Source organism: Salmo salar, chromosome 19 (assembly GCF_965601325.2).
Source record: "Salmo salar chromosome 19, fSalSal1, whole genome shotgun sequence".
In the NCBI taxonomy this organism is placed as follows: Eukaryota; Metazoa; Chordata; class Actinopteri; order Salmoniformes; family Salmonidae; genus Salmo; species Salmo salar.
This window is the reverse complement of record NC_138309.1, coordinates 66,760,203-66,787,338: the sequence shown is the minus strand read 5'-3', so window position 1 is coordinate 66,787,338 and position 27,136 is coordinate 66,760,203. Positions and strand designations below refer to the sequence as shown.

At 41.7% G+C, this 27,136-nt stretch overlaps 1 protein-coding gene across 1 annotated transcript in view; it reads right to left on the bottom strand.

Moving 5' to 3' along the window:
* ngfrb (nerve growth factor receptor b) overlaps nt 1-27,136 on the bottom strand; it is an 80,631-nt gene that overhangs the window by 10,876 nt on the left and 42,619 nt on the right. Inside the window, exon 5 of the mRNA XM_014158637.3 lies at nt 1,627-1,867. Within this exon, the coding sequence (XP_014014112.1) occupies nt 1,627-1,867 (241 nt within the window). The remainder of the gene's footprint in view (nt 1-1,626; nt 1,868-27,136) is intronic.

Here is a 27,136-nt window from a genome sequence, read left to right as displayed (position 1 = left end):
AAGCTTTGAAGTCGATCAAAATAAAAAAAACACTTTGGAACTTTTGACCCTTTAGTTGCTGGCACTTCAGACCCCCATTCGAACATCATTTCTGTCTGCTATTTTAACCAGGTCTCTCGTGCCAACAAGATTTCCTCTCAATAGCCACATTTCGATCCACAGTTTTTATGTGAGTAAAGTCATACGTACAGAAAAAAATCACAACAGCTGTAATGTTGGGCTCCTGAATGGCGCAGTGGGCTAAGGCACTGCATCTCAGTGCTAGCGACGCACTACAGACCCTGGTTTGATTCCATGCTGTATCACAACCGGCCGTGATTGGGAGTCCCATAGGGCGGTGCACAATTGGCCAAGCGTCATCCGGGTTAAGGTTTGACCGGGGTAGGCCGTCATTGTAAATAAGAAGTTGTTCTTAACTGACTTGCCTTGTTAAATAAAGGTTAAATAAAACATTTAAAAATAAATAATGTAATGTACAATTTGTTCGTTCGACATGGTGGGATCTTTTTGTGTGGGTAAAATTAATTGTGGGGGAAACCATTTATTGCGCAATTGTTGATAAGATAACCATCCTGTCGAGGTATTTTGTGTGGTCCTCACTGTGACTTGAAAACGGATGCACAGTTTATTAGGCTACAGATGAAATAAGTTATAATGAACTTCCCAGGGTGGTGAAAGTCCATGGGGATGAGCTTGATACTCCTTTCCCGTAAATATTGAGGGTCTTAATTTGTATAGTGACATGATGATCGGTGCTTAGCAGCCAATTACAAATAAAAATGCTCTTGCTGTTATCCATCTCGTCATATAACCTGTCCACTTTATCAGCGAACTGTTGTTTAGAGAGCATGTGTGAAAACCAGATTTGGCAAGTTATATAACATTCACATGAAAATATGTTGTAAATTGGATGGAAACCTAGCTATTGAGACTAATCTAGATAAATAAAGGTTACACATTTTAAAAACTATGAAAGAAATGTTAATTTCACAGATAAGTCAATAGTAACTGACCTATTGTGCGCCCTGTCTATATATGTCCATAGTCTGCTTTTCATGCTCATGGGGCGGAAGTGGGTCAAAGTGACACCCTTTGATGGGGTATCTGAATATTTCATAGCCCCCCTTCTGCCCCCGGTGCCGACTGCCGCAAGCATCGATGCTCACCCAACCGTGTTCTGGTCTGTTTGTTTTGAAACCCCTTTCTTGAGCTGAAAGCGCGTCAGATCATCACACTAAAGCTAGCAGTGCCGTGTAGAGAGTGTAGAGTTGGAAAAATAGGCATTTAATATTATGCAGGGGTCCGTGGGAAGTGGATGTAAAAGGTTTAAAAGGATAGCAACTCAAATGTAGCACAAAATAGGCCGTTTTCTCTGAACAGACGTTGGGGATCCCCAGGCTGAATGTCAGGGGCTTGTGCCCTCACCCAGAAAAGTGGCAGATTACTTCATGAAATATGAAATAGAGTAACTTTATTATCAGATCAGATTTCTTGACTCTTATGAATACCTCATGTCTTGAAAATCTCATGTATCGAACATTGCTTCCTGTAGATTGGTTCCCTTAAATATTACAATACAACACCATTCCTCATTGAAGTCCCATCCCATCTGCTCTTCTTCCTCACCTCTTAAAGATGATGAAGGCTACGAGGCCCACCACAACGGCTGCCAAGATGGAACAGTAAATGGGGATGAGGTTCTTGTTCAGCTCGTCACCTATGAACTTGATTGTACTGGTAGTGGTGGTGGTGGTGGCGGTCTCCGTGGGGCCGTATGGGAAAAGGTTGTCATCGTCAGTGAACGAGGGCAGGGACGAGCCCCCAGAGGGAGGGGGTGAGATGGAGGAGAAGAGCAGCAGGTTCGGATCTGCAGGAGAAGAAAAGAAGAAGATGGTGGTGAGAATAAAAAGTGGGAGAGGAATGGAGTGAATATAATTGACTGTTGTGTATTCATGTACAGTAAATATACAGTAAATATATATGAACCGTGAACATATCTGATGTGATACTAGATAGAGGCATACAAATCCGTTATAGAATTTCATGAGAGATGGCGCCGGAGGAGATCAAATCAAATCAAAATGTATTTGTCACATGCGCCGAATACAACAGGTGTAATGCTTACTTATAAGCCCTTAACCAACAATGCAGTTTTAAGAAAATACCTAAAAAGTAAGAGATTAAAATAACAAATAATTAAAGTGCAGCAGAAAAAATGACAGTAGCGGGGCTATATACAGGGGGTACCGGTACAGAGTCAATGTGCGGGGGCACCGGTGTTGAGGTAATTGAGGTAATATGTACAAGTAGGTAGAGTTATTAAAGTGATTTTGCATAGATAATAACAGAGAGTAGAAGGGGGGGGGGGGGGCAATGCAAATAGTCTGGGGAGCCATTTGATTAGATGTTCAGGAGTCTTATGGCTTGGGGGTAGCAGCTGTTTAGAAGCCTCTTAGACCTAGACTTGGTGCTCCGTTACTGCTTGCCGTGCGGTAGCAGAGAGAACAGTCTATGACTAGGTTGGCTGGAGACTTTGACAATTTTAGGGCCTTCCTCTGACACCGCCTGGATGGCAGGAAGCTTGGCCCCGGTGATGTACTGGGCCATACGCACTACCCTCTACCATACCAGGCAGTGATGCAACCCATCAGGATGCTCTTGATGGTGCAGCAGTAAAACCTTTTGAGGATCTGAGGACTCATGCCAAATCTTTTCAGTCTCCTGAGGGGGAATAGGTTTTGTCGTGCCCTCTTCACGACTGTCTTGGTGTGCTTGGACCACGTTAGTTTGTTGGTGATGTGGATGCCAAGGAACTTGAAGCTCTCAACCTGCTCCACTACAGCCCAGTTGATGAGAATGGGGGCATGCTCGGGCCTCCTTTTCCTGTAGTCCACAATCATCTCCTTTGTCTTGATCACGTTGAGGGAGAGGTTGTTGTCCTTGCACCATACGGTCAGTTCTCTGACCTCCTCCCTATAGGCTGTCTCTTCGTTGTCGGAGATCAGTGCCACTGTTGTGTCATCGGCAAACTAAATGATCGTGTTGGAGTGCAGTCATGAGTGAACAGGGAGTACAGGAGGGGACTGAGCATGCACCCCTGAGGGCCCCCGTGTTGAGAATCAGCGTGGCGGATGTGTTGTTACCTACCCTTTCCACCTGGGGGTGGCCCGTCATGAAGTCCAGGATCCAGTTGCAGAGGGAGGTGTTAAGTCCCAGGGTCCTTAGCTTAGTGATGAGCTTTGAGGGAACTATGGTGTTGAACGCTGAGCTGTAGTCAATGAATAGCATTTTCACATAAGTGTTCCTTTTGTCCAGGTGTGAAAGGGCAGTGTGGAGTGTAATAGAGATTGCATCATCTGTGGATCTGTTGGGGCGGTATGCAAATTGGAGTGGGTAAAGGGTTTCTGGGATAATGGTGTTGATGTAAGCCATGACCAGCCTTTCAAAGCATTTCATGGCTACAGACGTGAGTGCTACGGGTCGGTAGTCATTTAGGCAGGTTACCTTAGTGTTCTTGGGCACAGCGAGTATGGTGGTTTGCTTGAAACATGTTGGTATTACAGACTCAGACAGGGAGAGGTTTTAAAATGTCAGTGAAGACACTTGCCAGTTGGTCAGCGCATGGTCGGAGTACAAGTCCTGGTAATCCATCTGGCCCTGCGGCCTTGTGAATGTTGACCTGTTTAAAGGTCTTACTCACATCGGCTGCGGAGAGCGTGATCACACAGTCGTCCGGAACAGCTGATGCTCTCATCCATGTTTCACTGTTACTTACCTCGAAGAGAGCATAAAAGTTATTTAGCTCGTCTGGTAAGCTTGTGTCACTGGGCAGCTCTCGGCTGTGCTTCCCTTTGTAGTCTGTAAGAGTTTGCAAGCCCTGCCACATCTGACAAGTGTCGGAGCCGGTGTAGTACGATTTGATCTTAGTCCTGTATTGACGCTAGGGAATTTTTCTGGAAATTTTCAATGAGAAGTTAAGCCCTGGAATTTGGGGAATTTTGCTTAAATTCATCCAAAAAGTTAGCTCATAACAGTGAACCTTTTTTGTGGGATACACATAAGGCAATTCTAGGTCTTGTGGCATATTTCAGTTAAACTATATCCAATTCAATGGAATTGCAAGCGTCTGATCTGCATGCACAGTGCATTCTTCCATCACATGTGCAGTGCACTCTTCCATCACATGTACATTTGATTCTCAAGATCTTGCACACTAATGAGATGCTATTGAGCCCACACTACTACACTGTCTGAGCCAAGGACTACATGCTTTCTGGTTTTGATTACAATATTGGGTTTAGATTACAATATTGGGTGAATATATTTTACATGACATACATAGTAGCATTCAACAAAGTGTGTTTAAATAATTTCTAACTTGTTCACAATTTCTGCTAGTTAGTTTCTACTACCATATGGGTTTTAGCTTGCTTGAGCCTGCTAACTGAGGAGTGTTAATTCACCTGTTTCCATACATGTTTCATTTTAAAACATTTATCTTACAAAGGACTTGTTTAATCTAACTGCTTAACTACTATATTTGGGGTTTTTTACTCATTTTTTCTAATCTTTACAGGAAAATGCCACGGGCACTCTGATGTGTGGAGACATTTCACTGCAGCTAATGTAGACGGAAAAGCTGTGTACATTTGCAAATACTGTGATGTGTGGAGACATTTCACTGCAGCTAATGTAGAAGGAAAAGCTGTGTACATTTGCAAATACTGTGCCAAATCATATGTGAAGAATGCAACAAAGATGCAGAATCATCTGGCAAAGTGCATTAAGTTCCCTCAACGCTCACAATTAGCAACCTCTGACAAAAGTCCCTCTACTTCTATTCGAGGTGAAAATTATGAATAAGACACCTTTTCGATAGCAACAGTTCACCCCTCCTCCTGGAATCACAAGATTTTTTGACTCAATGGAGGAACGTTGTCACAGAAATGCTGATGTTCAAGCTGTGCACGTAACTGGTTCACATCTGATGCTCACAGGCATGTGTATTGGAAGAGATTTCTGAATGTTCTTCGCCCAGAATACACCCCTCCAACCAGACATGCTTTATCTACTCATTTGCTGGATGCAGAGTTCAACAGAGTTCAAGTGAAGGTCAAGCAAATCATAAAGAAAGCAAACTATTGCAATCATCTCTGATAGGTGGTTGAATGTTTGTGGGCAAGGAATAATAAACTACATCCTCTCCACCCCTCAACCAGTATTCTACAAGAGCACAGACACAAGGGACAACAGACACATCGGTCTCTACATTGCAGATGAGCTGAAGGCAGTCATCAACGACCTTGGACCACAGAAGGTATTTGCACCGGTGACAGAAAATGCTGCAAACATGAAGGCTGCTTGGTCTAAAGTGGAGGAGTCCTACTCTCACATCACACCCATTGACTGTGCTGCTCATGCATTGAATCTGCTCCTCAAGAACATCATGGCACTGAAAACAATGGATACACTACAAGAGAGCCAAGGAAATGGTTAGGTATGTGAAGGGTCATCAAGTTATAGCATCAATCTACCTCACCAAGTAAAGTGAGAAGAATAAGAGCACCACATTGAAGCTGCCCAGCAACACCCATTGGGGTGGTGTTGTCATCATGTTTGACAGTCTCTTGGAGGGGAAGGAGTCTCTCCAGGAAATGGCCATGTCACAGTCTGCTGATATGGACAGCCCCATCAAGAAGATCCTCCTGAATTATGTATTTTGGGAGAGAGTGGTAAGCAGCCTGAAACTCCTGAAACCTATAGCAGTAGCCATTGCACAGATTGAGGGAGACAATGCCATCCTGTCTGATGTTCAGACTCTGCTTGCAGATGTAAGAGAAGAAATCCGTACTGCCCTGCCCACTTCACTGTTGCTCCAAGCAGAGGAAACTGCAGTTCTGAAATACATCAAAAAGTGTGAAGACTTCTGCCTGAAGCCCATACACGCCAAAGCGTACATGTTGGACCCCAAGTATGCTGGCAAGAGCATCCTGTCTGGTGCAGAGATCAACAAGGCCTATGGTGTCATCACTACTTTATCTCGCCACCTTGGCCTGGATGAGGGCAAGGTTCTTGGCAGTCTGGCGAAGTACACTTCCAAGCAAGGGCTTTGGGATGGAGATGCAATATGGCAGTCGTGCCAACATATCTCATCAGCCACCTGGTGGAAGGGACTTTGTTGATCTGAGGCTCTTTCTCCTGTTGCCTCCATCATCCTCCAAATCCCACCAACATCAGTCGCCTCAGAGGGCAACTGGTCCTTGTTTGGGAACACACACACCAAAGCACGCAACAGGCTGACCAATACAAGGGTTGAAAAATTGGTGGCCATCTGAGCAAATTTGAGGCTTTTTGAGCCTGACAACGAGCCATCCTCAATAAAGTTGGAAAGTGACAGTGAAGATGAGGCCTCAGAGTGATGTTCAAGAGGTGGACATTGAGGAGGTCCAGGGAGAAGATATGGAAGCCTGAGAGGAAGACAACCAAAGCTTTAGTTTCTAGACTATCATTTTACAGGTGTATGTTGAAAACATTTTTGGGAGATGCGATGGATCATTGGGGATCATTCAATATTCCCTTTCTTTTGTTGTTCAGTGAAATCATCCCATGTGAAGAGTCAACTCATTTAATTAAAGTTAAATTCGTAACTAAATAGTTGTTTTTATTTCTGTTGGAAGGATTTCATAATTTGCAATTATGTCTACTTATGATAAGGTAAAATGTTTATATTTCTGTCTCCATATGATATGGTAAATATATCCAATGCAAAAAACATCTACATTTAAATGGCATTAATATTTATTTGCATATATTTCCTTTAATCCAAATATATCCCCATTAATTCCCATATATTCCTGTTAATTCCCACAAAAAGTTTCCACCTCTGAATATGCCCCAAAATGTGCAACCCTAATTGCCTGTTTGATGGTTCGTCAGAGGGCATAGCGGGATTTCAAGGTTAGAGTCCTGTTCCTTGAAAGTGGCAGCTCTACCCTTTAGCTCAGTGCGAATGTTGCCTATAATCTATGGCTTCTGGTTGGGGTATGTACGTACAGTCACTGTGGGGACGACGTCATCGATGCACTTATTGATGAAGCCAGCGACTGATGTGGTGTACTCCTCAATGCCATCGGAAGAATCCCGGAACATATCCAGTCTGTGATAGCAAAACATTCCTGTAGTTTAGCATCTGCTTCATCAGAACACTTCTTTATAGACTGAGTCACTTGTGCTTCCTGCTTTAATTTTTCTTGTAAGCAGGAATCAGGAGGATAGAATTATGGTCAGATTTTCCAAATGGAGGGCGAGGGAGAGCTTTGCACGCGTCTCTGTGTGTGGAGTAAAGGTGGTCTAGAATTTTATTTACATTTAACATGCTGATAGAAATGAGGTAAAACTGATTTGTTTCCCTGCATTAAAGTCCCCAGCCACTAGGAGCGCCGACCTGTGGATGAGAGTTTTCCTGTTTGCTTATGGCAGTATACAGCTCATTGAGTGCGGTTTTAGTGCCAGCATCAGTCTGTGGTGGTATGTAGACAGCTACGAAAAATACAGATGAAAACTATCTAGGTAGATAGTGTGGTCTACAGCTTATCATGAGATACTCTACCTCAGGCAAGCAAAACCTCAATACTTCCTTAGACACCATGTGTGCACCAGCTGTTGTTTACAAATATACATAGGCCATCGCCCCTTGTCTTACCAGAGGCTGCTGTTCTATCCTGCCGATAGAGAGTATAACCTGCCAGCTGTATGTTATTAATGTCATCGTTCAGCCACGACTCGGTGAAACATAAGATATTACAGTTTTTAATGTCCTGTTGGTAGGATATACGTGCTTTCAGTTCGTCCCATTTATTTTCCAGAGATTGAACGTTGGCTAACAGTACGGATGGCAAAGGCAGATTAGCCACTCGTGGCCTGATCCTCACAAGGCACCCCGATCTCTTTCCATGAAATCTCTGTTTCTTTCTCCTGCGAATGACAGGGATGAGGGCCTGTTCGGGTGTTTGGAGTGTATCCTTCCCGTTTAACTCATTAAAGAAAAATTATTTGTCCAATTCGAGGTGAGTAATCGCTGTCCAGAAGCTCTTTTCGGTCATAAAAGACGGTAGCAGCAACATTATGTACAAAATAAGTTACAAACAACGTGAAAAAAAAAATAAAAAATAGCACGGTTGGTTAAGAGCCAATAAAATGGCAGCCATCCACTCCGGCGCCATCATGTCCTCATGGCTGCCGTTTTACAGGCTCCTAACCAATAGTGCTATTGTGTGTGTTTTTTCGCGTTATTTGTAACTTATTTTGTACATAATGTTTCTGCCATCATCTCTTATGACCGAAAAGAGCTTCTGGATATCAGAACAGCGATTTCTCACCTCGTACTGGACAAAGATTTTTTTTCTTTAATGAGTCGGACGTGAAGGATTTCACTTCAGACACCCGACAAGTCCCAAATCCCCGTCATTTGCATGAAGAAGAGACGGCGATATCTGGGACGTAGGTCGGGGTGCCTTGTGAGGACTCCTGAACAGCTAATCAAGTGGCTACTCGGACTATTTGCATTGCCCCCAATTTTTATGCTGCTGCTACTCTTATCGATGTATAGTCACTTTACCTCTACCTACATGTACATATTACCTCAATTACCTCGAATAACCTGTGCCCCCACACATTGAGTCTGTACCGGTACCCCCCGTATACAGCCTCACTACTGTTATTTTATTGTTGCTCTTTAAAAACATTTTACTTCAGTTTATTTTAGTAAATACTTTCTTCACACTTATTTTTCTTAAAGCTGCATTGTTGGTTAAAGGGCTTGTTAGTAAGCATTTTTCACTGTAAGGTCTACACCGGCGCATGTGACAAATAACGTTTGATTTGATTTGATATTGTATCAGTTAACATGTATTGAACGACGACTTACTGCTAAACTCCCTCCTTTGTACAATATCAAATATTAAGTCCTTTCCCACACTATCTTAACCCACCATACAATCAACATCTACTTCAGTTTTGTCCGAATCCTGTCTTGAAATACACATTTGCCACTTGAACTATCAGGCAGATAATGCATTGAGAACAGGATTCAGCCCTCTGTATCTATCTCCATATTTGAAGTATTGCTATCAGTTTGAGTTTCATACAAACACCTGCATATATTCAGGGAGAGGCCTGATAAGGGGGTCACCGCCCACCTCTATAAGCCCAGCCTGGAGCCTCAATATGGAGACTGTTCCCTCTGTCACAGGTGGTGGGAGATGGAGAAACATATTGTGGGTCCTGATACCCTGCCCATATGGAGGTTTTAGGGATCTAAGATGTGAGGTGGGTATAGGCCCCAAGGATGGAAACAGGAGTGAGCCTACAGGAGTTGAATACGGCACATGTAGCCCTGGGCCTGGACTGTAGACAATCCCCCCTTAAGCTCAACCTCATGCACACACCACACACACACCCACCCACACACCATGCTTCATCTCTCTCTTGTCCTGTAACTGTCAATAATTGACTCCATTTTGAGGAGTAGCTCGAAAACCCAGGAGAAGGTGGGTATACTTAACAGAGAACATCTCCCCACACACACACACACACACACACACACACACACACACACACACACACACACACACACACACACACACACACACACACACACACACACACACACACACACACACACACACACACACACACACACACACACACACACTTGACTTCCTCCTCCTATCCATCCCACATCACTTGGTCATTTCCCATACCCCCAAGGAGTCATTACCAGAGTAAGAGCCCGTGCTTCCATCCATCCGGCCCACTTTCCCTCTCTCTCCACCATTAACGCCTAGCGTACATGTTCACTCCTCAGCGCTGGCTGCTGATGTGGAAAACTATCCACGTCTGTCATTTACTTACAGTTACTCACATCAACAGGAACTCATCCGACAGCACTAAATTACTCAGGAGAGTTGCTTTGCATTGGGGAAGGAGATGGTAGTCGTTTTTACACTAATGTGATGAAATAATTAGTGAGACCTTGTTGTGATTGCGACTCAAGGGGAGCAGGTCAGGAGAGGGGTCAGTAGTATGGAAGGAGAGGATACATTTTTAGTATGCTGTCTTAGTGTGACCAATGTTAATGACAGGAAGTGTTCAATTAGTTTGACATGTAATTGTGTTTTTGCTTAATGAGACCGCTACATTTGAACTGTACAGAATTCTAAGATTAGAAATACATTGAACATCACATTTGTACATACATTTTTTTTTAAAATCTTTGACTGCTTTCCCATATTTCATATCTCATGTTATTAAGCGTCCTAGTCATAACTTCATAGCAGCTCTGACCATGAATACAAAAAAAAAAAGATATTTTATTTTATTTTGTGTGCAATTTACAGGCTTGTGTGACTGTGTGACTGACTAGCTAGCCTACTGATTTACCTGAGGCCTAGTTTGTTCAAACTTATTTTTCTGTCTGACTGCAGATCAGTTCTAGTGATGCATGTTTTATTGCAGGTGTTGTTAATAACAGCCAGTTAGTCTGATTGTTTTGTCTGGCCGCTAGTTTACTGGTAGATTGCAGGTGTTTTAAAAAAAGATTCTGGCTGATGCTTGTTTCTCTGACTGCTAGGTGACTATGGCCTCCTGTGACTGCCAGGTCAGTGAATGGTCCACCTGCTGTGTTCAATGAGCCTTGTGCTCCAGTCAAGTGGCCTCTCCGTGGGTCCAGCCTACTCAGCAGAACACAGCTTAGGCGCAGGTGGCTGACGCCAGCGCTTCTTTCTCTCTCTTTCTGGTTATCCTTTCTTTACCCCTTTCTACTGATGTACATTACTCTAACCTGGCTTCTGTAGCTTAACCCTGTAGCATTTGAGGATGTTCATTTTTTCTTTAACGAGTCGGACGTGAAGGATTTCACTTCAGGCGCCCGACAAGGCTAAATCCCCGTCATTTGCATGAAAAAGAGACAGCGATATCTGGGACGTAGGTTGGGGTGCCTTGTGAGGACTCCTGAACAGCTAATCAAATGGCTACCCGGACTATTTACATTACCCCCAACACAAGAAAAACCGCAAATGCTTCGATTGGATTTCTAAACAAATTGACTGTCATTAAAGGGAACTAAGCTGATTGACTGCCTAATTGACAACTTTTTTCACTTCTTTTGATAATTGCTATTTCCCCCCAACCCTTACTCAAGGACATCAACAGATTTTTCACCAAGTCAGCTTGGGGATTCGAAACAGAGACCTTTCTGTTACTGGCCCAACACTCTTAACCACTAGGCTACCTGCTGCCTATATCTACTACTAGTTCATGACATTTCCTCCTCTCTCATCATCATGACTTCTCCCTCTTTTACTACCCCCTCCCCCACCACGCCCACCACCCCCTTCATTACACCCCTCCACCCCCCGCCCAACTAGAAAGGACACCAGACACCCTACACTGACAGAGATCCCCTTTGTCGGGCACAAATGTTCCCTCTCTTTCTCTCCCTCACTCCCTCTTTCTCTTTCTATCAGAATATGCCATCTCTCTTACTTGCCCCCTTGTCCATTCCTTATCTCCCTCTCTATCAAGCCATATGCACTTTCCTTTGTTTCCATTCCCAACTCACTTGGACCTCACAGTCTCTCTCTCTTTCTCTCTCTCTCTCTCTCACACACAAACACCCTCTTTGGCTTTCTCTCTCTCTTATACTGTATTTCTGTCTCTCTCTCGCTGTCTGTCTGTTTCTGCATCTCTCTCTCTATTTCTCTCTTTATCTCTGTATGATGGAGAGAGGAAGCTGTACACTCTAAAGTGCCCTTTACTAGCGTGACTGAGTGCTGCTCACAACGCAATGAATGGCCACCCTGGGAGTGACCTTATCCTCCTCTTCTACAACATTCTGCTGAGCTCAGCTCATACAGTATCCCCAGAGCAGGAGAAATGGCCCTTGGTTTGTACTTATAAGAGCTTGTGTGTGTAACCTCAAGTTAGGATTGAGCCCTATTATTGTATCACTCAGTACAGACAGTACGGCAGGAGAAGTTCCTCCCCCATTCATTTTCAACAAGGGCATGAAGAGAAATGTGAAGGGATTGTGTGAAGGTGAGCGAAGAGAACCCTGCTGGAGCGCTTCACTACTTTATTCAAATTTCACCCGGCCACCGCCGCCGTTAACCAATCAGGTGAGGAGCAGATGTTTATTTGAAAATCTTCAGTTCATAAAACACATAGTAGTTCCGCCAGTCATTTGTTCCGAGCAAAGCAAAATAAAAAAAGATGGAAGAAAACTAATCATCGGTTCTGTTTTTCAATTATATATGAGGTTGCTTTGCTAGAATACAGAGTCAAAATCAAAAAGGTCAACGTCATGAAGGAGGATTGTAGAGATTGTTGGTGTTGATGGTGCATGAAGAGAAGTTTGCACAACAATGTTTGCTTGTGCTGCTAGCTAGTTATGAACCTCAATCAACCTAGGCCTAAACTTCAAAATTGTGATCAAAGCCACCATTTGTGAATGTGTTAACTAAATTCAATTGTGAAATTTTCCCACCAAATGATAGAAATTTATAGTAACACAAATTATAACATTGTAAATAAAGCACTAAGCATGAATTTCCCATTCAATATGCTACCAATTGGATTATGGTATCTTAACGTTATGATTCTTATAAATTATAGCTCATGGCTCTTATACCTGTGTAATGACATAGATGATTAGAGCTCACTTCCTATAAAATACAGTACACAGGTCTGCATGTAAAATACACATGAATGGGTATTTTGGGTAAAGTAAATTGTGAGAAAATCTCTATTCACTCACCATCAACACCAACAATCTCTGCAAACTTCCTCCATGCAATTGACCTTCTGATTTTGTCTCTATATTATAAAAGCATTCTCAGCAAATAAACAAGGTAGAATTACAACACTCCCCACGTCCCCACTATTTCCCTTTTTTAAATGTTATAATTAGCCTACACATTTCAGCTCCTTATTTTCACATACAGTGCTGTACCCAGAATACAAGGGTTGGATTTGCACTTAACAAATATATTATGTCAGAAAAATGACATAGAAAATCTGGCTTTTGGTTAGCCTCATATCTACTGGTATCATTCTAAATTGAAAATATTTAGCTAGATCAACAAACAAAGTGTGAGTTTAGTAATTCTTTGCATCAGATGCACAATGACAAAGGGCGCATTGCACATGCCATCATACTGAAGGCATATGGCTGCATTGGTGATGCATGACATTATGATAAGTTGACATGGCTGATATCCTGAGAGAGCGTGACAATCGAATAAAAACAGACTGGAGAGATCATAACAGGACAAAAAAAAAGTCATGTTCATCGGAGAAATCAACATAGAAACACAGACAAATTAGAGACAGATCCTCTTCACCCCCTTTTATTGCAGAATTTTGATCTGTGAACATTGACACTAGTTAATCTTTAATAATGGTTTTAAGTTGACAATTAAAATAAGTTTAAACCCTTCACGTCAATGAATCCACATTGAATGAATCAACATATCATTTCAAAATGTACAAATAAGCAAACTTGTTTGTAAATTATAGACATTTTAGTAAGTAGGCTATTATTACTAAAGCATCATTTCAAAGGTGACCAACCCTGCTCCACTCCCTGAGCCACTGGGTGAGCAGACATATATTCCAACCCAGCAATAACAACACATTATTATCAAATCATTAGGTTTGATAAGTTGAATCAGGTGTGTTAGTGCTGTGCTGGAATAGAAGCCTGCACACCCAGCATAGCTCCAGGAGCAGGATTGGCCTGCTCCACTTGCAATAAGTTTATAGCCTACATTGTGTGTGATTTTTAACTGTATTCTTTCATATAACATTTGCTAACATGAGTACACATACAACCCATGGCATATAAGTATTTGCCAGCAGTCTCTTAGGCCATTCATTGGGACCTCTTCATCTGCAGACAGGCTTTCACAGCTCTCCATATCTGAGGAGAGACAACATCACAAAGAAACAGGCTTCATTATATTACAATTAAACAGCCCCTAATATGTTGCTATAGTTTTCCATTTTAGAGATCAGAAATGGTGAATATTTTCATAATGTCCTCCCACAAACATACACTGCATTCGTTAAGTATTCAGACACCTTTACTTTTCACATTTTTTTACGTTACAGCCTTATTCTAAAAGTGATTAAATAAAAATGTTCCTCATCAATCTACACACAATACCCCATGACAAAGCAAAAACAATTTTAAAAAAGTGTATTAAATGTATGAAAAATATTTACATGAGTATTCAGACCCTTTGCTATGAGACTCGAAATTGAGCTCAGGTGCATCCTATTTCCATTGATCATTCTTGAGATGTTTCTACAACTTGATTTGAGTCCACCTGGGGTAAATCCAATTGATTGGACATGATTTGGAAAGGCACACACCTGTCTATATAAGGTCCCACAGTTGACAATGCATGTCAGAGCAAAAACCTAGCCATGAGGTCAAAGGAATTGTCCGTAGCGCTCCGAGACAGGATTGTGTCGAGGCACAGATCTGGGGATGGGTACCAAAAAATGTCTGCAGCATTGAAGGTCCCCAAGAACACAGTGGCCTCCATCATTGTTAAATGGAAAAAGTTTGGAACCATCAAGACTCTTCCTAGAGCTGGCCGCCAAACTGACCAAGAAGGGCCTTGGTCAGGGAGGTGACCAAGAATCATATGGGTTCCAGAGTTCCTCTGTGGAGATGGGAGAGCCTTCCAGAAGGACAACCATCTCTGCAGCGCTCCACCAATCAGGCCTTTATGGTAGAGTGGCCAGACAGAAGCCACTCCTCAGTAAAAGGCACATGACAGCCCGCTTGGAGTTTGTCAAAAAGCAACTATAGGACTCTCAGACTATGAGAAAAAAGATTCTTTGGTCTGATGAAAACAAATTTGAACGCATTGGCCTGAATGCCAAGCATCACATCTGGAGGAAATCTGGCACCATCCCTACGGTGAAGCATGGTGGTGGCAGCATTATGCTGTGGGGATGTTTTTCAGAAGCAATGACTGGGAGACTAGGCAGGATCGAGGGAAAGATGAACGGAGCAAAGTTCAGAGAGTTCTTTGATGAAAACCTGCTCCAGAGCGCTCAGGACTGGGGCGAAGGTTCACCTTCCAATAGGACAACGACCCTAAGTACACAGCCAAGACAACGCAGGAGCGGCTTCAGAACAAGTCTCTGAATGTCACTGTGTGGCCTAGCCAGAGCCCGAACTTGAAAACACGATCGAACATTCCTGGAGAGACCAGAAAATAGCTATGCAGGGACGCTCCCCATCCAACCTGACAGAGCTTGAGAGGACCTGAAGAGAAGAATGGGCGAAACTCCCCAAATACACCTGTGCCAAGCTTGTAGCGTCATACCCAAGAAGACTCGAGGCTGTAATCGCTGCCAAAGGTGCTTCAACAGTAGACTGTTTTTGCTTTGTCATTATGGGGCATTGTGTGTAGTTTGATGAGGTAAAAAAAACAATTTAATCAATTTTGGAACAAGGCTGTAACATATCAAAATGTGGGAAAAGTCAAGGGGGCTGAATACGTTCCAAATGCACTATACCTGCACTATCTAACGAGTAGCCTACTTTCTCCCTTTCACCAGCTTTCATTGCTGTTTTCTACAAATATATTTGGAGCATGTGTTTTTAATTTACAATGATAAATAGGCCTACATCAAGATAACAAGCTAATATGAAGTTAGCCCGATGATGATATTTCACTTACAGTATGTACTGTAAAGTTCTAAAGTTGGCTGGCCAGCTCATTAGCCTACACACAGTGGCCTGCTGTAGCCAGCTAGCTAAAAAACTAGCTAATAATACATTGTTTTTTATACTTTTCAAAATGTATTTACTTACTTGAATATGTTCACGCCTACGCCCACGAAGCGGCCAATCTTTTGATGCAAAGCGTTGTCAAGCGGAGGCAATGCTTCGGGTCAAAACATACTGTAAGTGATCACTTTAAAGCTCAAACTGTTTTTTAGACTGTGCACACCCAAGAGCACATGTAACCTTCTCTCAAGCACATAAAGGGATATAAAACATCTAAGACACATCAAAATCTCTTCTTTACTTAAGAGTTGTTGATTACCTTGTATGTAGTGGAGAAGGTGAATAGCTTCAAGTTCCTTGGTGTAATCATCACGAATAATCTGAAATGGTCCACTCACACAGACAGTATGGTGAAGAAGGCTCAACAGTGCCTCTTCAACCTCAGGAGGCTGAAGAAAGCACAACAGTGCCTCTTCAACCTCAGGAGGCTGAATAAATTTGGCTTGGCCTCTATGACCCTCAAAGTTTTACAGATGCACCATTGAGAGCATCCTGTCGGGCTGTATCACCACCTGGTACGGCAACTGCACCGTCCGCAACTGTAGGGCTCTCCAGAGGGTAGTGCGGTCTGCCCAACACATCACCGGGGCACACTGCCTACCCTCCAGGAGATCTACAGCACCTGGTGTCACAGGAAGGCCAAGAAGATCATCAAGGACCTCAGCCATCTCAGCCACCAGAGGTACAGCCTGTTCACCCTGCTATCATCCAGAAGGCGAGGTCAGTACAGGTGCATCAAAAACTGCTTCTATCTCAAGGCCATCAGACTGTTAAATAGCTATCACCAGCCAGCCTCCACCCAGTACCCTACCCTGAACTTAGTCACTGTCACTAGCCGGCTGACAACGGGCTCCTCAACCCTGCACCTTAGAGGCTGCTGGCCTCTGTACATAGACATGGAACACAGGTCACTTTAATAATGTTTACATATTGTTTTACCCATTTCATGTGTATGTACTGTATTCCAGTCAAGGCCATCTTATTCAACTATTGCTGTACATATACTATTCTATCCAACATATTCTTCAGATATACTACATATTCTATCCACATACTGTCTATATATTTCTATTCCGGACTCCAAAATTGCTTGTCCTAAAATGTACATGTTTCTTAATTCCATTATTTTACTTTTAGATGTGTGTGTATTGTTGTGTATTGTTAGATATTACTGCACTGTTGGAACACATGCATTTCGCTTCACCCGCAATAACATCTGCTAAATATGTGTATACGACCAATACAATTTGATTTGAGTTATTCTATTACGTTTTAACCCCAAGGACAGATGTGAATATGTTCATGTTGTAACTCAGAGCCTGTCTTGATAAAGCTCAAGTTATAAGGTACATACATGCACACAAAAACACACCCTAAACATATCAAAATTCCAACAAAAACACACATGACATACCCAAAACACATCCAAACTCCTCTGAAAACCACCCCAAAAACATACCCAAAACACACCCCAAAACACACAGAACATACCCAAAACACACAGAAAAATGCACAAAAACACAGATATTCCACTACAAATGCAGACAGTCAAGTCACAGGTCATGGGTGCTAAGTAGTTTTTACAGTGCAAGTACTATACCAACAGTATAGCCTCTGTAGCCAAAGATGATTACACAGTGAATGTCAACATCATACATTTAAATGTTTTGCCAGTTGTTATTGGAATGATTGAAAAAATCCTGTCTGGTTTTGTCTGTTTATGAAAGACTTTAATAGCACCATAACTCATAAGCAGCTACTGTAATTACACTTGTAAAGAGCCATGTGTTCTTTCTCAAGTGTGTCAAAAACATATGAGCAATGTTTATACTGTATGACCGCCAATTTTTACCACGTTCTTGCCTGCATACTCCTTTTATACTTCCCGTGCACATACCGGCATAAGTGGTAGTAGTGGTGTGCAGTTGTGGGTGGGTGTCTATTTGAATAAATCCATTGAATATACACCATTAAAATCCATTGTTAATTTGTTTATGCAGATCCTAAGAAACATTATAAGACTAATACAATTTATTTTCAGAACAATAGAATGGCAGATTGAGTTTAATTATGTTACATCCAAATTAATGAAATCAATAGTTCATTATTTTGTTCATTAAACAGACAAGACACACCCTGAACACAGTCAACACACATATATTTTGTAGTAAGAATATAATTAAATATAAGAGAATAAAATACAAAGAATATTTTTCCCATACAACTTGCCTCACGTCAACATGTGAAAGCTAAATCCTAAACAAAAAGTAATATTTTGAAACAGAGCCAGAGGCAAGTCCATGCTTTTTTGATCAACGTTTAATCTCTTTCCTACCCTCACTCCGCTTTGTTAGAGAGTAGGCGTAGGGTTTTTCATTTTGAGTATCTTCATCATGATATTGATAAGGCAATTTATATGCTTAAAAGTAATGATTAACTTCTCTAGGGTAGGGGGCAGTATTTTGACATCCGGATGAAAGGTGTGCCCAAATTAAACTGCCTGCTACTCAGGCTCAGAAGGTAGGATATGCATATTATTAGTAGATTTGGATAGAAAACACTCTGAAGTTTCTAAAACTGTTTGAATGATGTCTGTGAGTATAACAGAACTCATATGGCAGGCAAAACCCTGAGAAAAATCCAACCAGGAAGTGTGGAAATCTGAGGCTTGTCGTTTTTTAAGTGATTGCCTATACAGTACACAGTCACTTAGGGTTAATTTTGCACTTCCTAAGGCTTCCACTAGATATCAACAGTCTTTAGAACGGTGTTTCATGTTTCTACTGTGAATATGGGAGCATCGGTTCCTTTTCTTTTCTGAAGACATTGGAATTGTCCGGTTGGAATATTACTGAAGATTTATGTTAAAAACATCCTAAAGATTGATGCTATACATCGTTTGACATATTTCTACGAACGTAAATATAACTTTTTTTGACTTTTCGTCGTGACATTTTCGCGCGCTTCCTGCATTTGGAGTAGTGGACTGAACGCGTGAACAAAAAGGAGGTATTTGGACATAAATTATGTACTTTATCGAACAAAACAAACATTTATTGTGGACCTAGGATTCCTGGAAGTGCATTCTGATGAAGATCATCAAAGGTAAGTGAATATTTATAATATTATTTCTGAGTTTTATTGACTCCACAAAATGGCGGGTTTGGTTTCGTGTCTGAACGCTGTACTCAGATTATTGCAAAGTGTGCTTTCGCTGTAAAGTTTTTTTTAAATCTGACACAGCGGTTGCATTAAGGAGAAGTGTATCTATAATTCTTTGAATTACAGTTTAATATTTTATCAACATTTATGATGAGTATTTCTGTAAATTGATGTGTTCATTCACCGGAAGTTTTGGGAGGCAAAACATTTCTGAACATTACACGCCAATGTAAAATGGGGTTTTTGGATATAAATATGAACTTTATCGAGCAAAACATACATGTATTGTGTAACATGAAGTCCTATGAGTGCCATCTGATGAAGATCATCAAAGGTTAGTGATTAATTTTAGCTGTATTTCTGGTTTTTGTGATGGCTCTCCTTGCTAGGAAAATGGCTGTGTGGTTTTTCTTGTCAAGGTGATGTCCTAACATAATCTAATGCTATGCTTTCGCCGTAAAGCCTTTTTGAAATCGGACAATGTGGTTGGATTAACGAGAAGATTATCTTTAAAATGGTGTAAAATACTTGTATGTGTGAGAAATTTGAATTATGAGATTTTTGTTGTTTTGAATTTGGCGCCCTGCTATTTCACTGGCTGTTGAATTGTGTGTCCTGCAGGTGGGACGGTCACGTCCCACATACCCAAGAGAGGTTAAAGAATTCCACCCTGAAACGTAACTATTAGTGATTATTAGTTTATGTAGCATGTATAATTAATAATTAAAGTACTAAATGTAAGTCCAATAAGGTTCGGTAGAGACATGTGAGGGAGAGAAATGTGTGTGTGTGTGTGTGTGTGTGTGTGTGTGTGTGTGTGTGTGTGTGTGTGTGTGTGTGTGTGTGTGTGTGTGTGTGTGTGTGTGTGTGTGTGTGTGTGTGTGTGACTAAGAAGATACCGAGAACAATTAAACTGGCTAGAACTCTGAGAAACGTACAATAGGACAGGGAGTCCTAAATCAGGTTCCTCTAATCTCGGGGGAATGGAACTTCTAGTTTGGTAGTGATAAACAGTGGTGAGAACCATGGGGAAGGATACATTCCACCTACTGTTCGTGTGTATGTATGTGCGTAGGTTATCTACTGTTTGTGTGGAGGTATGTGCGTAAGTAGGGAGTGAGTTATAAAATGGCATGTCTTTGTATTGTGGACTTTAGAACATTCTCGTGAATAAACTGTACGAACCTTTTGCATAAGCTGAGTCTTTGCCTAATTATTATTAAACCCAGGGTCTTACAAACCTTGGGGATTGGTCAAAGCTTAATTGATTGTTAGTTATTATCATTGGGATTGAAAATTCTCGTGACAGATACCGATAGAAAATACTAGCAATCTATATTTTCAAAAGCATGTGAGTCTCGTGTTCATATTTCACAACCTCCATGGGCTTTTGAAGTTGCCTTTACGCAATCAAACAAAATAAAAGGTCTACACTTGATTTAGGGTACATTATTGCTTGCTAAATGTTTCTGATCAGTGATAGATGAACAAACAAATAGATGAGCTATACCACCTCCACTTATTTCCCCAGGCAGAGAATTAACCAAATATACAGATGGAAATTCAGTGAAACAAAATCACATTGATTGATTAAGAAGAGTCACTGGGTTTTGGTTGGGAGTAGGCCTAGGCTACTAAACGACTGCGAGTGAAGAGCAAAATAATCAAATTGTTAAGCTACACAACAGAACAACAATTTTCTGATAATAAATTAGCTGACTAGACAAGATGATCATGAGCAGCACCCACCTCAACTTAGCTAACATTTCTACAGCCTAATTGTAGCCTAACCAATATCCAAATGGTGATTCAGTAAAAAGAAAATCTGACATTGATTGATTTATCAAGATTTATCAAGTCCCCACGCTTGTCTCAAACCAGCATAAAACAGTGCCAAAATACTTGAACACACGCAGGTAGGCTATTGCTTCAAATGTATTATAACAATTTAATGACTTTTGGAGTTTTAGTAAGCAACAATTTGATGCCTTCAATTGCATTGGCCTACTTTATTCCAATATTTTCATAATTCAATTATATTTATGCCCACAGTAATTCTTTATGGATCCATCCAGTCGTGGTTAAGAAAACAGTGCATGCCCAGCTAACACAGTGGATCTGGACCGATTCCGGCTGAGAGTCGGGGCACCCGGCTGAGAATCAGACATGGCCGACGCTCAGGCCGATTCCGGTGTGACCTATCTGGCCCAAATGTATTACTTGGGGCTTGGGCCGATTCCGGTGAGAGTTATCTGGCCCAGATGCTGGTTCGAGACCTGTGCCGGCATTGACCGGGAGACCCATGAGCCGACGCACATTTGGCCCAGCGTCGTCCGAGTTAGGGGAGGGTTTGGACAGCCGGGATGTCATTGTCCCTTCGCGCTGTAGCGACTCCTGTGGCGGGCCAGGAGCATGCATGCTGACACATCACCAGGTGTATGGTGTTTCCATCGATACAATAGATTTTTTTTGATTGGGTATAATTTGTATGTATAAAATGTATCATAGTAATATTTAAAATGACTAAATCAGGTAATTTTGTATACATATATTAAAATTTGCATCGGGCCGCTTCTGGGGGGATTCTGGTAAGATGTCGGCAAAGTCAGCTGAATTCCGGTAGACGGAAACGGACTGATATACTTGGGACGATTCTGGGCAGTCAGTCATTTTGATTCCGGGCCGAGTCCAACACCCGATTCTGGGCCGATTTAATCAGTTTCTGCCCCCCGGAAGTTGGCCGCTTCTGGGCCGATTCCTCATTGCTAGCTGGGTGTGGTGGGCTATGTGAAGAGATGAGTGAAGTGACATGCCTTGCAAAGTTTAGAACTGCCAGGAGGATAGTAGTAACGGGCACTGCCTGGCAACCATCAAGAGCTTAAGAGCATAGTGCATGCAAATGCCGCCTCAGCATTACAGCTACATTTCATACTAAGCTGTAGGCAGAACTTTACCACATTTAAAAAGTTCACAAAAAGTTGGCAGGATGCTAAAGTTGCCGGAAAAACATATTGGTTTGAAAGGTGTATAAGCTAAGCAACAAGTTCTCAGGGTCTCACATAAGAAATAGACATTCATCCATGTCACTCAACTGTAAAATGTTGAAGTGTTGGTTACTTCTCTGTATCATTCCAAGGTTACGTTTTTGAACATAAGTGTATAAATGCATGCATATTTCTATGCATATCTGTGTGAGAGTGTGTATTTCTGTAGAGTATACTACTCTACTTTATATCATGGAATAGTAAAATACTATTGGCTTGAAGATAATTCTAGAGCGTGCATTATTTAAGTGATAATGCCAGAAAAGCCAGTGTTTGGAGGATATATTCACAGGGGTGTTGTTTCATCTCGGGCCAGCAAACCGTGCATTCAGAAAGTTTTTTTTATTTTTTTACTTTATTTATTTTTTACTTAACACTTTTTTTTCTTTAACTTTTTAAAGCGTTGTTGGTTAAGGGCTTGTACGTAAGCATTTCACTGTAAGGTCTACACCTGTTGTATTCGGCACATGTGACAAATACAATTTGATTTGATTTGAAAAAATGCGCTGCACCTATACCTGTACCTATACCCCTCTGCGGGAGAGAGAAGGTGCTGTAGAGTGGACTCACTGTAACCTGATCCTTCGTATCCTCACAGGAGAGTCATGACACTAGTCAGGATCGAGGGAAAGATGAACGGAGCAACGTACAGAGAGATCCTTGATGAAAACCTGCTACAGAGCGCTCAGGACCTCAGACTGGGGTGAAGGTTCACCTTCCAACAGGACAACGGCCCTAAGCACACAGCCAAGACAACACAGGACTGGCTTTGGAACAAGTCTCTGAATGTCCTTGAGTGGCCTAGCCAGAGCCCGGACTTGAAACCGATCAAACATCTCTGGAGAGACCAGAAAATAGCTGTGCAGCGACGCTCCCCATCCAACCTGACAGAGCCTGAGAGCATCTGCAGAGAAGAATGAGAGAAACTCCCCAAATATAGTTGTGCCAAGATTGTAGCTTCATACCAAAGAAGACGCGAGGCTGTAATCACTGCTAAAGGTGCTTCAACAAAGCACTGAGTAAAGGGTCTGAATACTTAGGTAATTTCAGTTTTTATTTGTAATATATTTGCAAAAAAAATGTTTTTTGCTTTGTCATTATGGGGTATTGACAAGGAAAATAATTTTGAAAAAAATTATATTTAATCCATTTTAGAATAAGGCTGTAACGTACCAAAATATGGAAAAAGTCAAGAGGTCTCAATACTTTCCAAATGCACTGTATCCTCCAAACACTGGCTTCGAGGGCATTATCACTTTTATACAACGGGTTACCAACATATTCAAATAATGACTGACATATTTTCATTAAAAAGATTATTTTGATAAATGTATTCATACTATTTTATCCTTCCACAAGATATAGTCCCGACACAAATCTAAAGTTGCTACCCAAGCCGGCTGGTCGTTCGTTCAGTCTTTTTGTTCTGTATCTATGGACGCGACCCAGTCGTTCGTTCTAAATGGTGCATTGCCATACTGGCTGGCAACGTTCTTATCCCTTGCTTGCTAGCTAGCCAACTACGGCTAACTTACAGTCACGTCAAAAAGCCAAAAACAGCAAAGTAGCTGCATTTCCATTTGTTTAAGCTGTTTTCTGTTGACATTTATTTGGTTACATCCATTACAATGAAGCGCGGTTTCACCTGGCATAGAAAATGTGCTCACTCGTCAGGACACTTGTTCCGAGTAGCTAGCAACAACACAGCTAACAGAATCACCTCAAACTAAAGCTGGAAAGATGGCAAACTACAGTAGCAGCACTTTGTTTCATTTTACTGTTGGCTGAGTAACGCTGCCTGCCTGTCTGTCTTGTCCTGACTCGTTCATTACTATGCTGGAGATCGAATTTGAATATTGAGACAATGTTGCAAATATCTGAGAGACAGACAGCAAGGTTCATACAAATCTCCGCTATTGAAAACTAAATTCAGTCTAAAAGAAATGTGAGATAATGTCTTCATGCTTCTTATAGTGGAGATCAAGTTTATAAATTGCATGGCTGGGCTGATGAGACAGTGGATTGCACAGGCAGATGGAACAGAGTAAATAGGCATTTTAACGTCATAGATTTAGCCGGTAGTAACTTGTGGAATAGACACCGGCTGGAATGTGGTTTTAACCAATCAGCATTCAGGATTAGACCCACCTGTTGTATAATTAAGCAATAAGGCCTGAGGAGGTGTGGTATATGGCCAATATACCACGACTAAGGGCTGTTCTCTGCATGACGCAATACGGAGTGCCTGGACACAGCCCTTAGCCATGGTATATTGGCCATATATCACAAACCCCCGAGGTGCATTATTGCTATTATAAACTGGTTACCAACATAATTAGAGCAGTAAAAATAAATGTTTTGTCATACCCATGGTATACGGTCTGGTATACCACGGCTGTTAGCCAATCAGCATTCAGGGCTCGAACCACCCAGTTTATAATTCCCATATAGGTCATTATGAATAAAACGTCACAATAAGTTTCAAAGCCTTTGATTTGCCTGCTGGGCGGCAAGGAGACACCCATCTCCGTTAAAACCTTTGATAACTGCATGCCATTTTCAAGGGATTGTTAAATAAATGTTAACTATTAGTTGTAATATCATCAACACTTGTAGAGCGTAGTCAGAACTACACATTTCTGATTATTCTATGCAAACAATTGCACACATTTGGCTCCATCATCAGAGTTATACAGCAAGTAACTACATGCTTATCATGATCAGTAAACATCAATTGATCATGTAATTTCAGATATGTGAGGGTAGTCTTATGATATCTCTAAATATTGGCCACAATTAATTGGGTATTTGAGTGAACTATACCTGACAAGTATGAGTGGTTTAGGTTAATTTCTCATCCTTTGTGGGCTCTGCCTGTCAAGTAGCAGAAGGTTTTGCCGATGCACTGTTAGCTGATAATGTTTACTTTGCAAGCTACAGGTATAACCTTTGTACAGTTGGCTAAACATAGTGGTAAGTAGACCTAATGTTTTCTCCTCCAACCAACGTAGGCCTATCCAGCGAAGTTAGCTATCCTCTTTTTAACATTGTTTTAAAGAGTGTTTAATCACGATTGCTGCTGACAGACATGATTGGATACATTGATTGATGGACCACGTCAAATTGGCTAGCTAGCTAATAACAGATCACGTAAATATGGCTAGTTAACAAGCCAACCTTCAGGGGATGAACTAGATGGCAATATATGACCGACCTGCTCGATTCGGTCCTACATAGCTAAATTTGAAATTGTGTTTTTTTCCTTGGATAAAAGTAGAGAGAGAGCTAGAAAATGATATATCATACAGTGCAGTTGAGGAACAATGGGAAAGTAATTCTGATTTGAAAGTTGATAAACTTGTGACCCGACTTTTAAGAAAATGTACCTTGAATGTTCTGGTACACCTACTGGAGGGCTCTTCTTTGTCTATACCCATTCAGAATCGTTCATACACTCTTAAGCCTTAGCCCCGCCCATCTCTTTTAGGATTCACATGTGAGTCCATGTGCTAAACAGAGTAAGGTGGTGTAGTAAACAACCAAAGATTTTAAGACTAAAAGTGGTTAAAGTAGTAGCAAAAATACACTTTATCTAGTCCATTAGATTACAGTAATCACCTCCAGACACACCTGGCTAACTTGATGGGTCATGCAATCCTCTAGCAAAGTGGAGTCTTTTGTTCAGACATGTAGCTAGCTAGCTAAACAATGGACCTAATGATGCTTTCAAGGCAAATGGGAACTTGGAAAAATACGAGGTCAAATCTTGACGTCAGTGATCTTCAGGTTGGAAAGTCGGGGCTCTAGAAAGAGGCCTGAGTTCCCGAGTTAGAATTCCCGAGTTGGATGACCGTTCAAAATATTTTTTCCCAGTCGGAGCTTATTTTTTCAGAGTTCGCAGTTGTCTTGAATGCACTGAAGTCTGAGGTTTCTGAGTTGCCAGTTCCGAGTTCCCAGTTGTTTTAAATGCAGCAGTAATCCCAACCCATATAGTACTAACAATACAAACTGATTTTCATAACTAGCCACCATGCATGGATCTGCAGGTAGCTAAAGCTAACAAACTAGGTTCAACGTTAGCTAGATAACATTAGGCTATAACTAGCAATACAATTGGCTTTCTGAAATACAACTAATATTACTACAAAGATCATACACGTAACGTTACTTAGAAAGCCTGCCAGTTAATGTTAGCTAGCTAGCTAACAGTACGCTTTAACTTGCAAGGAAAATGAATTTCAGACAAAACTCGAAACGTATAATATCTGAAAATGTAGCTAGCTAGACTCTTCTTACCCATGTACATGGATTAACGCTTCTCCCTCTCTGTCAATGATCCCATGGATGCCCATAGTTTTAAGATGTAATCCACAGACAGGTAATTTATACAACTTCTCTTTTCGACTCCCTCCGCATATTTGCAATCAAACGCCAGAATTTTCTCCATCTCCTTAGCTATCATACTCTGCTTCCACCGGGAATTCCACTGATTAAAAGAAATCAGTCTACTTCTTCCTTGACCCCCAGCAGCCAAATCGAACTGCCTTTTACCTTGGTATCATGTCATTTTATTCTGATAGTGATGGCACATTCTTCAAATAGCCACGCTTTGCCTTGATGACAGCTTTGCACACTCTTGGCATTGTCTCAACCAGCTTCACCTGGAATGGTTTTCCAACAGTCTTGAAGGAGTTCCCACATATGCTGAGCACTTGTTGGCTGCTTTTCCTTCACTCTGCGGTCCAACTCATCCCAAAACATCTCAATTTGGTTGAGGTCGGGGGATTGTGGAGGCCAGGTCATCTGATACAGCAATCCATCACTCTCCTTCATGGTAAAATAGCCCTTACACAGCCTGGAGGTGTGTTGGGTCATTGTCTAAACAAATCACAGACAGTGTCACCAGCACAGCACAGCACCCCCACACCATAACACCTCCTCCTCCATCCTCCACGGTGGGAAATACGCATGCGGAGATCATCCGTTCACCCACACCACGTCTCACAAAGACAAGGCGGTTGGAACCCAATATCTCAAATTTGGACTCCAGACCAAAGGACAC